At 43.4% G+C, this 13,618-nt stretch overlaps 1 protein-coding gene across 2 annotated transcripts in view; it reads left to right on the forward strand.

Moving 5' to 3' along the window:
- AVIL (advillin) overlaps window positions 1-7,407 on the forward strand; it is a 45,005-nt gene extending 37,598 nt beyond the window's left edge. For both annotated transcript variants that reach the window (XM_020784618.3, XM_072991081.2), the window contains exons 18-20: window positions 3,932-4,000; window positions 5,943-6,077; window positions 6,739-7,407. In XM_020784618.3, the coding sequence (XP_020640277.3) occupies window positions 3,932-4,000; window positions 5,943-6,077; window positions 6,739-6,852 (318 nt within the window). In that variant the 3' untranslated portion in view covers window positions 6,853-7,407. The remainder of the gene's footprint in view (window positions 1-3,931; window positions 4,001-5,942; window positions 6,078-6,738) is intronic.
- Window positions 7,408-13,618: the final 6,211 nt, after the last annotated feature.

The raw sequence follows: 13,618 nt of genomic DNA on the forward strand, positions 1-13,618 counted from the left end.
GACGAATTATAAGCCCTGCGGATTTCAGTAGGCTTATTTTAGGTTGAACTCACGTTGGATTTCACCCTCAATCATTGCTGAAAAAGATATTCACAAGTCGTTGACTGGTAATGTGTCCATTATTGCTCAGCATTGGAATTAGAATGTGGAGTTTCTTATTGGATTATATGAAGTTTTATCTTAAAATTAGGGATTCGATTCCCTTAGATTTTAAGGAATCATTTCATGTTTTACTATTGGCAGGCAACTATGATAGTTCCAGCTTAACAAGATGATACTCAGTGTGGTGTATTGTATAGTGTTTCCCAATCCAGGGGTTGTAACCCACAAGGGTGTCTACAAAGCGTTTTTTAGGGTGTCACGGTTCACTTTATATATATTGTAGCCTATGTTAAATAATTTCTTCCTTGACCTTTTCGAGCAGGATATTAAAGTTAGTGTGTATGTGCTTGTATGAGAAACAGACTCTTAGGGGGTAGGGGAGAAAAAAAGCCTCTTCTTTCTGAGAAGTATTTTCCACAAGCACTTCTTTGTTGTTGTTGTTTAAAGAGAAATAGCAGCATAAAACTATAATTGATGCCAATTCCACAAAAGTGGGTTTTTAGCTATGATGTGTCACTTCAGGACAGCCTAAAGAAGGGTAAGAAAAGGAAAAAGACGACGTCCCTAGGATTGGAACAGAAAAATAAATGACCTGCCTCTTCTGCAATGGGTGCAAGGAAAACGTCATGCCCGTTTCTGAGGGGGATCCTCTTTACGTGAAGGTCTTGCCCCCTCCCTGGGTACCACAATTTCTTGCCACCCTCCTGGCCCATCTTTGAAGTCCTTTGCCTTCTCTTCTCCCCACCTTTAACCTGCCCCCTTAGCCTGTTCCCTCCCCAGTTTTGAAGTAGTGGTAGTGGAGTTGGAGACAGGAGAAGTAGGAGGGGGATTAGCATCTGCATTAACGGTGCCGCCATGTCCAGGAACTACAAAGACAACCTATTTATGCAAACATGACAGGGGGAGGAGTCACAGGATAGTTGGCTATTATAAAAGGGGTCAATAAGGAACCATTAAGACAGAGGGATGGAGTAGGACTCAGAAGGCCCAGGTTCACATCCTTCCTCAGCCATGGAAACACACTGGGGTGTGGAATTAGTAAATCCACTCCTTCAATGTCTCACTTGCCTATTAGGGTTTCTGTAAGTCAGTTCTGTCTTGATAGTACATAACAATAATGACAGCTGCCAGCAAGAGACTTCCCTGTGAGTGCACACAACTGGCTGCTTCAGGTTCCTCCGAGGCCTGGCAGATGCCCAACCAGGACTGGCTATGTTCTGGAAGGCTGAATCACTTAGCATTTGCTACTCCTATCCTGGGACTCCTTTCCAGAGTCACATCAGCCCTACAAAGGAGACCAAAACTCAGCTGCAAGTAGTGCCGAGGTCATGGGAAGGTACCGCACTCAAGTCATTGAGCACTAGATTTAGGGCCAGGGTGTTCCCGACTACATGCTAGAAAGCATAGCTGATGGCTAATTTTTATTTTTATTAAAAATAGGGGAGGGCCAAATTACAAAAGAGAAAAACTTCTTTTAAACTGGTAAACCAATTCCAAGAAATAAGAAAAATCTACATTGCAATGTTCACAAGTAAAGAACACCCAAACATAAAAAGCTGACTAGTCTTTCCTGCTTGAGAATAAATCGAACCAAATTTCTAAGCTAGTGTGGAATATGATTCTCACCAGTAATATGACATGTTGAAATCTCACTGTATGTGGTCCCCCTTTGCTTTGATCTAGCTGCCCTGTTTCCCTGAAAATAAGGCCTAACCTGAAAATAAGCCCTAGCATAATTTTTCAGGATGCTCCTAATATAAGCCCTACCCCCAAAATAAGCCCCAGTTCAGTGAAACATGGTATTTAACACCTCGCCACCCCTTTCTCAAATGACAACCCTTAGCCAATCCCTGGGATTTTCCACCTGAATGGCCCTGAAGATCATCCGTGCGATTTTTATTGCTCACTGAGCACTCAAGGCTCGGCTACCTTGGGTCTTTTTTAAGGAGGAAGGCAGGATAAAAATATTTTAAACAAATAATTAATAAACAATACATCATTTACTGCCCATTTCTCAAAGGACCAATGGAACCTGGGCTCATTTCCTGTATCTCTAGATAACCAGATGGCTCTGTCATGGGAACCACCATACCATGAGACACCACCTCCAGGATGGATCTGCTCTGGGTTTTTTTTTTAAGCCATTACACAATTTAAACTATTGAAATAAAAGAGAGCTGAGTGGTCCATACAAAATACAAATGCAAGAGGAAGTGATACCTTTATAGACCACTAAGATCATGATACAATACATGAGCTTTCATGGATGAACACTACTTTCTCAGGCTTGTAGACATATTAAAGTCCAAAAGTTTATGGCATGACAGATTTCACCAGGCATGTATTTCATAGGTGCAAATCAGGAGAGTTGCAGGAAACAGTATGGTGGCTGTTTTTAAATTATAGCTGAGGGGCTAGTGGGTTGGATATAACCCCAGTTCTTGAAGCAAAAAAATACAAGTTGTGCGTGCCGATTAAACTAGCTCGTTAGCTTTTCCTGTCCTGGAGAGGTCTCACTTTGTCACGGTGACACATACTTTAGTTACAACACAGCTGGATTACTGTAATGTGCTGTATGTGGGGTTACCTTTGGAAAGTGTTTGGAAACTTCAACAAGTCCAAGTGTAGCTGGCAGTTTGCTGCAGGCTGAGGCGGGTCACAGAGATCACATAACCCCCTTATTACAACAACTCCATTGGATGACAATCCTTTTTCGGGCACAGTTCAAAGTGCTGGTTCTGACCTATAAAGTCCTAAACACCTTTGGCTCAAGCTGTCTCAAGGACGACTTCTCCCTTTATGAGCCTGCTCAGGTGCTAAGCTCCTCAGGAGAGGCCTTTCTCTTTGTTCCACCATCTTTATGGCTACATTTGATAGGGAAACAGGAAAAGGCCTCCTCTGTGGCTGCTCCTGGACTCTGGAACTCCCTCCCACAGGAATCCGGGCTGGCCCCATCTTTGTTGTCCTTCCGCAAGAAGGTGAAGACTTTTCTCTTCCAGCAAGCTTTCCCTTAATGGCTGCCTGCCTGAGTGAGGTTTTTTAATGGATTCTATGATTCACAAGAAAATGAGAGTGGACAAATGAGGAGAGACGGAAGGAATCAGTGGCTGTGTCAGCTGGAAAACTTACTGCTTTGTATGTGTTTTTGGTATTGCTTTACTATGGTGTTTATTTGATCTTTTTTTAGTATTTGTATACTAACAGTTTTTTTGCTTCAAAAACAAATTTTAATAATGTAAGTCACCTTAGGTCTTTCTTAAGAAGAAATGCAGGGTAAGAATACTCTATACACACACATAGATACTACTCACACCTCTGTGTTGTTATCTTTGTCAGAATTTGTTCACAGGATCAAATATTAAAACCCATGAACTGTTGGCTACCAAGTACTGTTCAATGTTAAGTACCACACGGAAGATGGAGCAGTTTGTTTTTTTTCAACTCCAGAGAGAAGGACTTGAGATTATGGACCCCGATTACAAGAGAGATGTTTTAATAGTAGATTTCCTAAACTGCACCTCTATGATTCACAAGAAAATGTGAGGGGAAAAATGAGGAAACACAGAAGGAATCAGTGGCTGTGCCAGCTGGAAAACTCTGGGAAGTGTTGGGCGAAAAAAGTACATTTTCCAAGCTGTGTCGGCCACCGCAGGAGTCAGGATGTGACACGAGATGGAACTTTGGGTCTGACACCATTCCCCCCTGTGTCCCTGGGATGGTTCAAAGGAGGCTCCAGGGTGAAACAACTGGAGGAACAAAACTGCTTCCCGCACCCAAACATTAGAGTCTTGTCACTTCCAGGATAATGTGGCTTTTCCTCTCTTTCTAGGAAAGGAAGACCTACGAGGAGCTGAAGAAGGAACTGAGAGATGCCAACAGCGTTGTCAGAACCACAGCTGTGAGTTGAAGGCTTGCTTCCCACAGGGAGAAAAACCACCCTTGGGTAACAAGCAGGGCTCCAGTCAGGCAGAGGTCTTGGGCAGCCGCTTTTCTGCACTCTGAAAGGGCAGCCAGTTGTAAGCTTTTGTTTCTTTCTGACAGGATGGGGAGAGCTGATTATGGGAACTTCTGATCCATGTGTCAAAATAATTTGCTCAGCGCTGGCTGTTCTCCTTGAGCTGGGCAAGTCAGGCAGGGCGGCCAGTGGTCGCTTCACCAAAAGTACTGTAGATATTTCACAGGCCCTACAAAGCTGGCAGGAGAAGTCCATGTCTAGAGGAAAGAGCCTCCCTCCAAGCCAGTCTTTGCCCATCTAAGACTGCATTTTCTCCACCGACTAGAAGCTCTCCAGGGTCTCAAGCAGAAAGCTTTCCACATCATTTGCTCCCTAAGCTCCTTTTTCAACCAAGCAGTGAGTATGGGATCCTCACTGCCTGGTTGAAATACACACAAAGCATATTTCTTCTGTCCCTGAGCTGTGGTCCCTCTCCTTTTGTGTCTCTGTTCCAGTATCTCTCAACCGTGAACCTTCTAGATATTTTGGACTTCAGCTCCCAGAAACCTTAGCCAGCATGGCCTGCACTCAGGAATTCTGGAATCAAACCTGGAGAGCAAAGAGTTTGTTTGTTTTATATGCTGCCTTTCTCCTGATAGTGGTTGAAAACCATTGCCCCACTGGTTACTTCCCACATGACCTTAGAAATCAATGCAGTGGTATCACTGACCAGTGCTGGTTCACTTCCGCTATCATGTGGGGCAAGGTAAGCAAAGTCTTTACCCTATATGACTGCCCATCGGCCCCAATCCCATAACTATCTGTGCTTCTTTTGGCTTTGTTGCACAGAACAGCCGCTTCCAAACTCGGTTGCTTAAAGACTAACAAGGTTTATTTGACTTAAGCTTCCAAGGCCTGCAGCCTGCTTCTTGGATGCAGAACAATTTATTTGTGCCAAATAAAACTCTTGTTTTCCTTAGGGTGTCCTGATATTCCTTTCTCTCTTTTTGGCAATAGCCTCAGAGCAACGTTAGCAGATGTTACTGCCTCCCACCCACTGAGTCCTGCAGCATAGGTGTGAGCCTCCTTTAAATAGCAGGAGGAGAAGCTGCTGCCCTTCCCTCACTCAAAAACTGGAGAGTGAATAGAGCCAGGAGGCACTGACATTTATTTTCCTAGCACTTACTAGGAGATCCACCTTTAGATTTCTGTGCCTTCTAGGTTTTGGTACCGTGGGGTAATGCCCAGTTGTTCCACCTGTGTTACAGCTCTCAACAGTCTAACATGGTCATCGATACTCCAGAAATGATTTAATACATTAAACCGTTAAAGGCAAAAACAATAACAAAAGAAAAATAAAAAACCAAGAGGACAAACATGTTGTGGCACCTTAAGATTAACTGCTATATTTTAATGTGAGCCTTCACGGACTAATCATGGCTTTCACAAACCATTGATGTCTTCTATGGGCCCAACGTATCTACCCAAACAGAGGAAGCTGCCTATTGTGACTCTGTGAAGGTAGGAGTAAACAATGGCTTCAGAATGATTTCCTCTGTCGCTTTGCCTCATCTCTGCATCTGGAATTACTACCTTATATGGTCAAACCCAGTGCAAAGAAACAGCAAGATTAACATGCCCCACACGTATAAAACAGTGGTTTGGAGCCAATACAGGGACAAGAATCCTGTGAGGATGGATAGATCTCACTCATAAAAGTAACACTTTTGGGATCCAACAGAAAGGCAAGTTGCATATTGCTATTTGCCTCACTGTTGCATATCACTTGCATAGTGTTTCCCTTCACTTCTGGATAAAGGTGAGCATCAAATATTCCAGTTACAAGAAAGAGTGGATTAGAATCTGCTATCGTGACGGCATTTAAAAAGTTGCTTTTTCTGCTTAGGATCTGGACAATGTATCCCTTGCCCCCAAACTGGGGACTGTGGATGGCAGTAGCAATCATCAAACCTACCCTCTAGAAGTCCTTCTGTCCAACCAAGAAGAACTACCTGAAGATGTGGATCCTGCTAAGAAAGAGGTCAGGTCTGCTAAGCCAATCATTTACTGCAGGGCTGAGAAAGGCATAAGTCGTTGTAGTAGTAAAAGTCGTGATGATGTGCCATCAATTCTGACTTATGGTGACCCTTTTCAGGATTTTCTAGGTAGAGAATACATAGAAGTGGTTTATCCTTGTCTGCTTCACTCATGTCTTCAATTCCCTGTCCTTCCTCTGTTACCTCATGTCAGATTTCAGACCGTGTAGTAGACCCTTCGGACAGGGACCAGTTCTCTGTAAAGTGTTATAATGAACACTGAGGGCACTCTGTAAGAAAGACATTACCCATACACAGTCACTTAGTAACTATTTTGATATGGCTCAGCATTCAAGCTGGTAAACCATCATTTATTAATGTATTTAAAATATTTTACCCCACTTTCTCCTAAGAAAGGACCCAAGGCACTAATCTGTAATCTCAAGTAGTATAATCAGAAACAGGTTTACTATCTTATCTATAAAATGTGAAAACCAGGCTACAGCCGGGAATAAACCACTCTGGAAGCAATTTTATAATAATTTCCTCACTTGAATTCCACAGAACTCTTAGCTAGCTTGGGTGGGAAGACACACACACACACACCCATTGTCTAAACTTTCTTCTTCCCTTACTCATCTGAACACCGCATTCCTCTCCAAACAGAATTTCCTGTCAGATGAAGACTTTCTGAGAGTATTTGGAATCCCCAGAGAAGAATTTGCGGCTTTCCCAACTTGGAAACAGCTTCTGATAAAGAAAGAAAAGGGACTTTTCTGAAGAAAAATAATGTCGGCTTTCTAGATGTGGCAGAGGCACCTATGGTTGTTCCCAAGCTATTTGGGGGCCTGCCCAAAATCCAGAAGCAGCTTGGCTTACAGCGGGAGTCTGTGTATTCTGCCTTCCAATGCTACATCCTCTCTGTGGCTACTTGTGCTTTGAATGTTGATTTCATGTATTTTACTCAAAGCTGCTGCTGCTCCCCAGAAAGTTAATTTTTTTACATATTCCTTTTATTTCCTTAATTCACTTTCACACCAGTTTACAGAAGTGAGAAAACTAACCTGTGTTAAGACATTGTTGCTAAGGCTTGAGAAAATATAGTGATAGCAACTGGCAAAGATCTATTTCTGCCTAAGGGAAGAGCAGTTCCCAGAGATCTGAGCCATATGAAGACTGTTTTTTTTTTTAAATAACTGTACTGATGATACAAATATTAAAAAAGGGCTTGCCAAGTTCTACCTGACACGCAGCTATTCTCAAGAAATCCTGAGACTTGTAGTTTTCTATATAAAAGAAGTATTACAGTATTAAGAAATAAAGGGTATTCTAAGGCAGGGGTTGGGGAACGTGTATCCATTTGGAACATGATGGACTACAATTTCCATTATCTTTGATAGCCATACTAAAAAGGCCTAATGGGAGCTGTAGACATAAAATGTATAGAGGTCTAAAAGTTCTCTTTCTACCACAGTTTCAAGGTCATGTGCACAAACCTCAAAATTTTGGAGGCCCAAGTTTTTTATTCAACACTCTTTTGTGTGGTTGTTCTGGGTTTTTCGGGTTCTTTGGCCGTGTTCTGAAGGTTGTTCTTCCTAACGTTTTCGCCAGTCTCTGTGGCCGGCATCTTCAGAGGACAGCAACTCTTTTGTGTGCTGGGCTGTTTTGGTTAGCATTGGGTGCCCCCCCCCGCAACATGTTGGTTAAGGGCAGATGTGAGGTGTACTCTGCTTGGCATGGCTTCTTACTGCACGTACAAGGGTGGATTGAAATAAAATTCCCACAAGCGGCTAGATGCTAGAAGAAATCTAATCATCTGAACATATTCAAACTGCTTGCCTTTTCTCTCTTCCTCAAACTGCATCCCAAAGAAAAAGGATATCACTTTTCAGTATGCCCATCTGTTTTTGTGAAAAACCTTTCAGAAATAAAAAAAAAAGTTCCAAGCAAGTTCAATGCAGAAAAGTCAAGCTGCTTAAAGAATACCTACCTACCTCTGCCGATAGGACAGGCTTTACACCAACCAACCAGATGTGTACACCCATGGTGCAGAGAACAGAATCATAGAATAATGGAGCTGGAAGGGGCCTATAAGACCATCGAGTCCAACCTCCTGCTCAATGGGAAGAATCCAAATCAAAATATATCCAATTAATAGATGGTTGTCTAATTTTCTCTTGAAAGCCTCCAGCACTAGAGCACTCACCCCCTCCCAAGATATTTGGCTCCATTGTTGTACTGTTCTAATAGTTAAGGTTTTTTTTTCTGATATTCAGCCAAAATCTGGCCTCCTGTAACTTGGGCCCATTATTACATGTCCTGCATTCTCTGCTCCTCCTTATACAAGTCATTAATAAGAATGTTGAAGAGCACCAGGCCCAGGACTGAGCCTTTTTGTAGCTCACTTGTTCCCTCACCCCAGTTTGAGGAGGAGCCATCGATAAGCACTCTTGGAGGATGATTCATGTAATGAACTGTGTTATCTACCAGACAATTGTTCTATCTAGCCCACACCTAGTTAAGCTTGCTAATCAGACTGTCATGGGCACTTTGGTAAAAGACTTCACTGAAGTCAAGGTATATTACATCTACAACATTCTCACTTTCTACCAGGCAGGATACCCAATCAAAAATGATATGTGTCTGGCAGGATTTCTTCTTGACAAATCCATGTTGGCTTTATTACTATATTGCTTTCAGGGTACTTGCAAAGTGACTGCTTTATAATCTGCTCCAGAATTTTCACTGGGGTTAATGTCAGGCTGACTGGCCTTTTGTTCCCAGGTTCCTCCCTTTTGCCTTTTTTTTTGAAGATAATACATTAATCCTCCTCCAATATTCTATTACTTCACCCATCATCCATGATTTCAAGAAAATGATAAGAGAGTAATTCTGAAGGTTCTTCAGCCAGTTCGTTCAATACTCTTTGATGCAGTTCATCCAACCCTGGAGATCTGAGCTCAGGAGGGCCATAGACTATCTTTTGGGGAATGGCCAAGTGAAATTAGGAATTTAGCACATCTGCCTTTTGTTGTCTGTTATCGTTTTTCCATCACCAATGAGTAGGTAAGCCACTATTTTTTTCCTGTCTTTTCCTACACATGTACCTAAAATATGCTTTTTTGTTGCTTTTAGGATCTCTTGCTAATCACAGCTCTTTTTCTACTAGTCCATACTCTTCCTTTATGGCCTAGCCTTCCTTCCACCTCCTACATGTGTCTTTTATTATTTTCAAGTCATCTCGGAACTTTTTGTGAGGCCACATTGGTCTTTTTTGCTGTCTTCTATTTTTTCTTGTTGTTTTTATAGTTTTGCATTTAGAATTTCATTTTAAATAACCCCCTGCCACCCCTTGGACTCTTTTTCCTGTTAGGATCTGCTGCTATGGGACCTTTCTTATCACTCTTCCAAGATTATTAAGACTGGCTTTCCTAAAATTCAGCATAGATTTACAGCTGCATTCTGGTTCTGTTTCCTTTAAATTCAAGTACAGTACTCAAGTAGAACCAGAGCTCTCCTTACTGCCACACCAAGTCATCTCTATTGGTTAGATAAAGGTAAAGGTAAAGGTTCCCCTTGACAATTTTTGTCCAGTCATGTTCGACTCTAGGGGGCGGTGCTCATCCCCGTTTCCAAGCCATAGAGCCAGCGTTTTGTCCGAAGACAATCTTCCGTGGTCACATGGCCAGTGCGACTTAGACACGGAACGCTGTTACCTTCCCACCAAGGTGGTCCCTATTTATCTACTTGCATTTGCATGCTTTCGAACCACTAGGTTGGCAAGAGCTGGGACAAGCGATGGGAGCTCACTCCGTTGGATGGATTCGATCTTACGACTGCTTGGTCTTCTGACACTGCAGCACAGGCTTCTGCGATTTAGCCCACAGCGCCACCACGTCCCTCTTGGTTACAATCAAGCCCCAAATATCTAATTCTCTAGTTTCTTCCTCTGCTTTTTGCAGGAGAAACTTATCAGCCACACAAGCCAGGACTACGGAAGGACCATATTTGACAGATTTGGCCTCTCAACAGATATCAGGATAATTGAAATCTCCCATTCCTACTCCATTGTCTCTCTCTGTAATTCCTGCAGTTTTTTTCCCCAAAGTTTCACCCACATATTCTCTTGGGCAGTTGTTTATAAAACTCTTACGTAACTCTTCTATTGAAAGTAGTTCCCAGTTAAGACGGGGGAAAGCCAAATCTCAGGCTCTTCCAGTTAAGTAATAAGCATTTCAGCACATACTCCTAAGTCATATTTTTTTCTGGGCTGGTGTGGTATATGGGCAATCCTTCCTCCCCTTTTCTGACCACCTCCAGTATTAACACCAAATCTGCAAAGAAGCCTCTATTCCTTTGCTAAAGCATCCAGCATCCTGAGCCGTCCTGGTTTAAAACTTTGTGGCATGAACCCAGCTGTCACTCCCAACTAGAGCAAGTCTACTGAATCCATGGTCTTTGCTTCAGTTTTGACTCAGCAACTGCTTCTGTGGTATCCTGGCGCTAGTTTCAGCTAAAGTAGATCCACTGAATCAATGGGGTTTACTTAAGTGTTGGCTCACTATTCAGCAGGTCTACTCTCCAGTTCAGGCAAGCCACAGGATAATGGCTGTATTTTTTCTTGTCAGGATAGCAAACGGACCTGTGCTATTAAGACTGTAAAGTAGATGTGAGAAGTTTGCGGTCCTGCAGCCATTACTGGATATCGACTCCCACTGGCCCAAATCTGCAGAACCAATGATCAGGCGTGATAGAAATTCCCCAGTCCTGCTACAAAGGCAAAGCAGAAAGCAAGTAGTTATGACTCATGACTAGCTCTCTGGGGACAGAGAACATTATGTGCAGTGGCCAATAGCTTCACAGAATAAACATCACAGTACCTTGCGATCCTGCTGCCTCTTCCCATTTCTCTGACATGCTTAGCAGGAGGAAACTTAGAGGGGGAAAAGGATACCATGCAAACCTGAAGAGGACACAGATGTTGCATTGGGGCTTGCCTCAGTACTGAATGTGTGTGTTTGTTTGCCAAGTACTGAAACCCTCCCATTTGGCTGTTTAATGCAGCACAAACCACTTGCCATAGCAGATTCCCAAGGGAGGCCATCGTTTGTTGCTGGAGAACTAAGCTGTGCATCAAATGGGGACAAGATGCCAGCGCTGACAGCATGCCTCACTGCAATTAGACACAAAAGGACCAGAAGCGGCTCTCACAATAGAAATTAAGGACAGAAAAGGGAATGTCTGTTTTTGTTCTTTTATGTCATCAAATCACTTATTTATGGTGACTATGAATTAGTGAAGTCTAAAAGGGCCTGTCATGAACAGATCTGCTCACACCTTGAAAGCTCAAGCTTGTGACTTCCTTAAGTTAATCCAGCCTTCTTCTTCTCCTGACACCTTCCACTTTTCCCAGCACCACTGCATTTGGCAACATACCTGACATTCCTATGAGACTCTCAAAGGGAATGTTACCTTAGCTTTTAAAAAAAAGCATACCACACTATCTCCACTACTGGCTAGTAGCTACAGAAAAAGGCATGGCCATGAAAGCAAGTCAGGACCAGCCTGGCCACAATGCAGGGTGAAGCAATCCCCCTCAGTGGTAAAGTGCTGGAGGGCAGAGTGGTGGGTGCCATACAGCTTGCCCCACATCCACTAAGCTAGCCCAGTGCTCTCAGGTGCAGTGGAAGAGGGATTCCTTTTGCTCCTCTCAAAGTTAGATTCAACTCCCAATTCATTCTGCTTCTGCCTAGAGAATGGGGACGGAATGAAGGAACACCACAAATGTCCTTTGCATCAGGCCACACACTCTGAGGCCTGGTCTGGAGCTAACAGCCTGCCTGGCAGTTCTTGGAGAAAGTGGATGGGGTCTTCCTGCTTGCTTGCAGGGTGCACAGGAGACAGACCTGGTCCCTCCTCTACTCATTATATTCACACGGGTGGCACAACAACTGCTTTACAGAACACAAGCAACCCAAGCAGTGCCAGCTCCAACAAGGCATGAAGGAAGTTCTACAAAGCTAGACATTTTGTGGAAACTTGCTTTGAGAAGAGTTCAGGCACAAAATCATCCCAGTACCCCACATAGCCCTTTTGCTATGAATGTTTGGAGTGCCTGAGCAGAACACAGGGAACCAGAAGCCCACAGAAATAATTGCGAGACACCCAGGTTTACTACTGCTGGCAATGACACCAGGGTTTGGATCCATTTCCTTCATGGTTGCAAGAGCTCCTTCTACCTGTGGCAGGATTGCATTCTCTTGGCAGAACAGGAGAAGGCATTTCCGAAGGCATGGGGTGGCTTCTGCCAACTGCCCCTGCACTTTTCCAATTCTCTCCTACCCCCACTGGGAACCCTCTCTAGAAAAGCAGTGAAAGTGCTTCCAAAGACTCTGGAGTGAAGGGGTAACTGACAAATGTTTGTCCCCAAGACCATCTTTGTGCCAACAGGAGCCTTTTGAGCTGAACTCCACTGTTAGAAAACTCTTGTCCATGCAAAAGACGTTTAGCTGAACTCAAGGAAATCCAGCATTTGACTTCTTATAAATGCAGGAGGGCACAGTAGTTTTAATTTACATGCTAAAATAAACCAATAGGGATGTGCCATTTGGATTTTTTTGGACTTCAACTCCCAAAATTCCACAGGAGAAATGCTGGGAGTTCCAGCCAGAGCCACACCCACAAAGACCTGTATTTCACCCACCTGCAGTGCAGCTTTGTCTCAGAGCCTAGATGGCTCTCTCAAGCCTAGCTCCTTGCTGTTGCAATACTTCCTGGGAATGGTATCTTGCTGCCCTATAGCCTCTCTAGAGTGCATTTCTTCTCAAAGAACTACACTGCCCAAGAAGTACCGAGGCAGCTTCCTTTTCAGAACATTAACAACAGGAAGTACACTCAAGACAACCATCCTTCCTCTGAGACAAAGCCCTGCTGCCAGTGAATGAAATGCAGGTGATAATTGTGGATCCATGATGTGGAGTTCCCAGAATTGTGCCTGAGGAATCTGTGGAGAATGCAGGTAGTAGGAATATAAATGAATAAATAAATAAATAAAAATCCAAACAACACATCATTACTGATCAACCTCATGCTTCTGGTCATTACTATTAAAATCATTTTTAAAGATGGATGCAGCTGCAGTAGTTTTCCAGTGGCCATTAAGAACTTCCATTTCTGCTTGGGAAATTCAGTCAAGTGTACCCCATTTTCTTATGTTCCTGTAAGGACAGAAATCCTAAACCCAGGCCAAAGGATGGGCATAAACTGCTGGTTTATCACCAAAAAAGGTGTTTGGCACTTCAAAGTCCCTCCTCCTCCAGCAGGCACCCAGAGGCCGCACCTAGAGGAGGCAGGCCAAGGAAGTGAAGCCAATGCCCCTAAGTGCCCCTCCAGGAAGAAGAGGGGCTTTGAAGAGCTGGACACCTGTTTGGCTGATAAACTGGCAGTTTGTGCCGATCTCTAATCCGGCCCAAAGACTGATAATTCAAAGAGCATTTACAACATCTGCTAAATGACACTTGCATTAATTAATCATGACACAGTTAGA

The sequence above is a fragment of the Pogona vitticeps genome, chromosome 2 (assembly GCF_051106095.1).
Source record: "Pogona vitticeps strain Pit_001003342236 chromosome 2, PviZW2.1, whole genome shotgun sequence".
Taxonomy (NCBI): domain Eukaryota; kingdom Metazoa; phylum Chordata; class Lepidosauria; order Squamata; family Agamidae; genus Pogona; species Pogona vitticeps.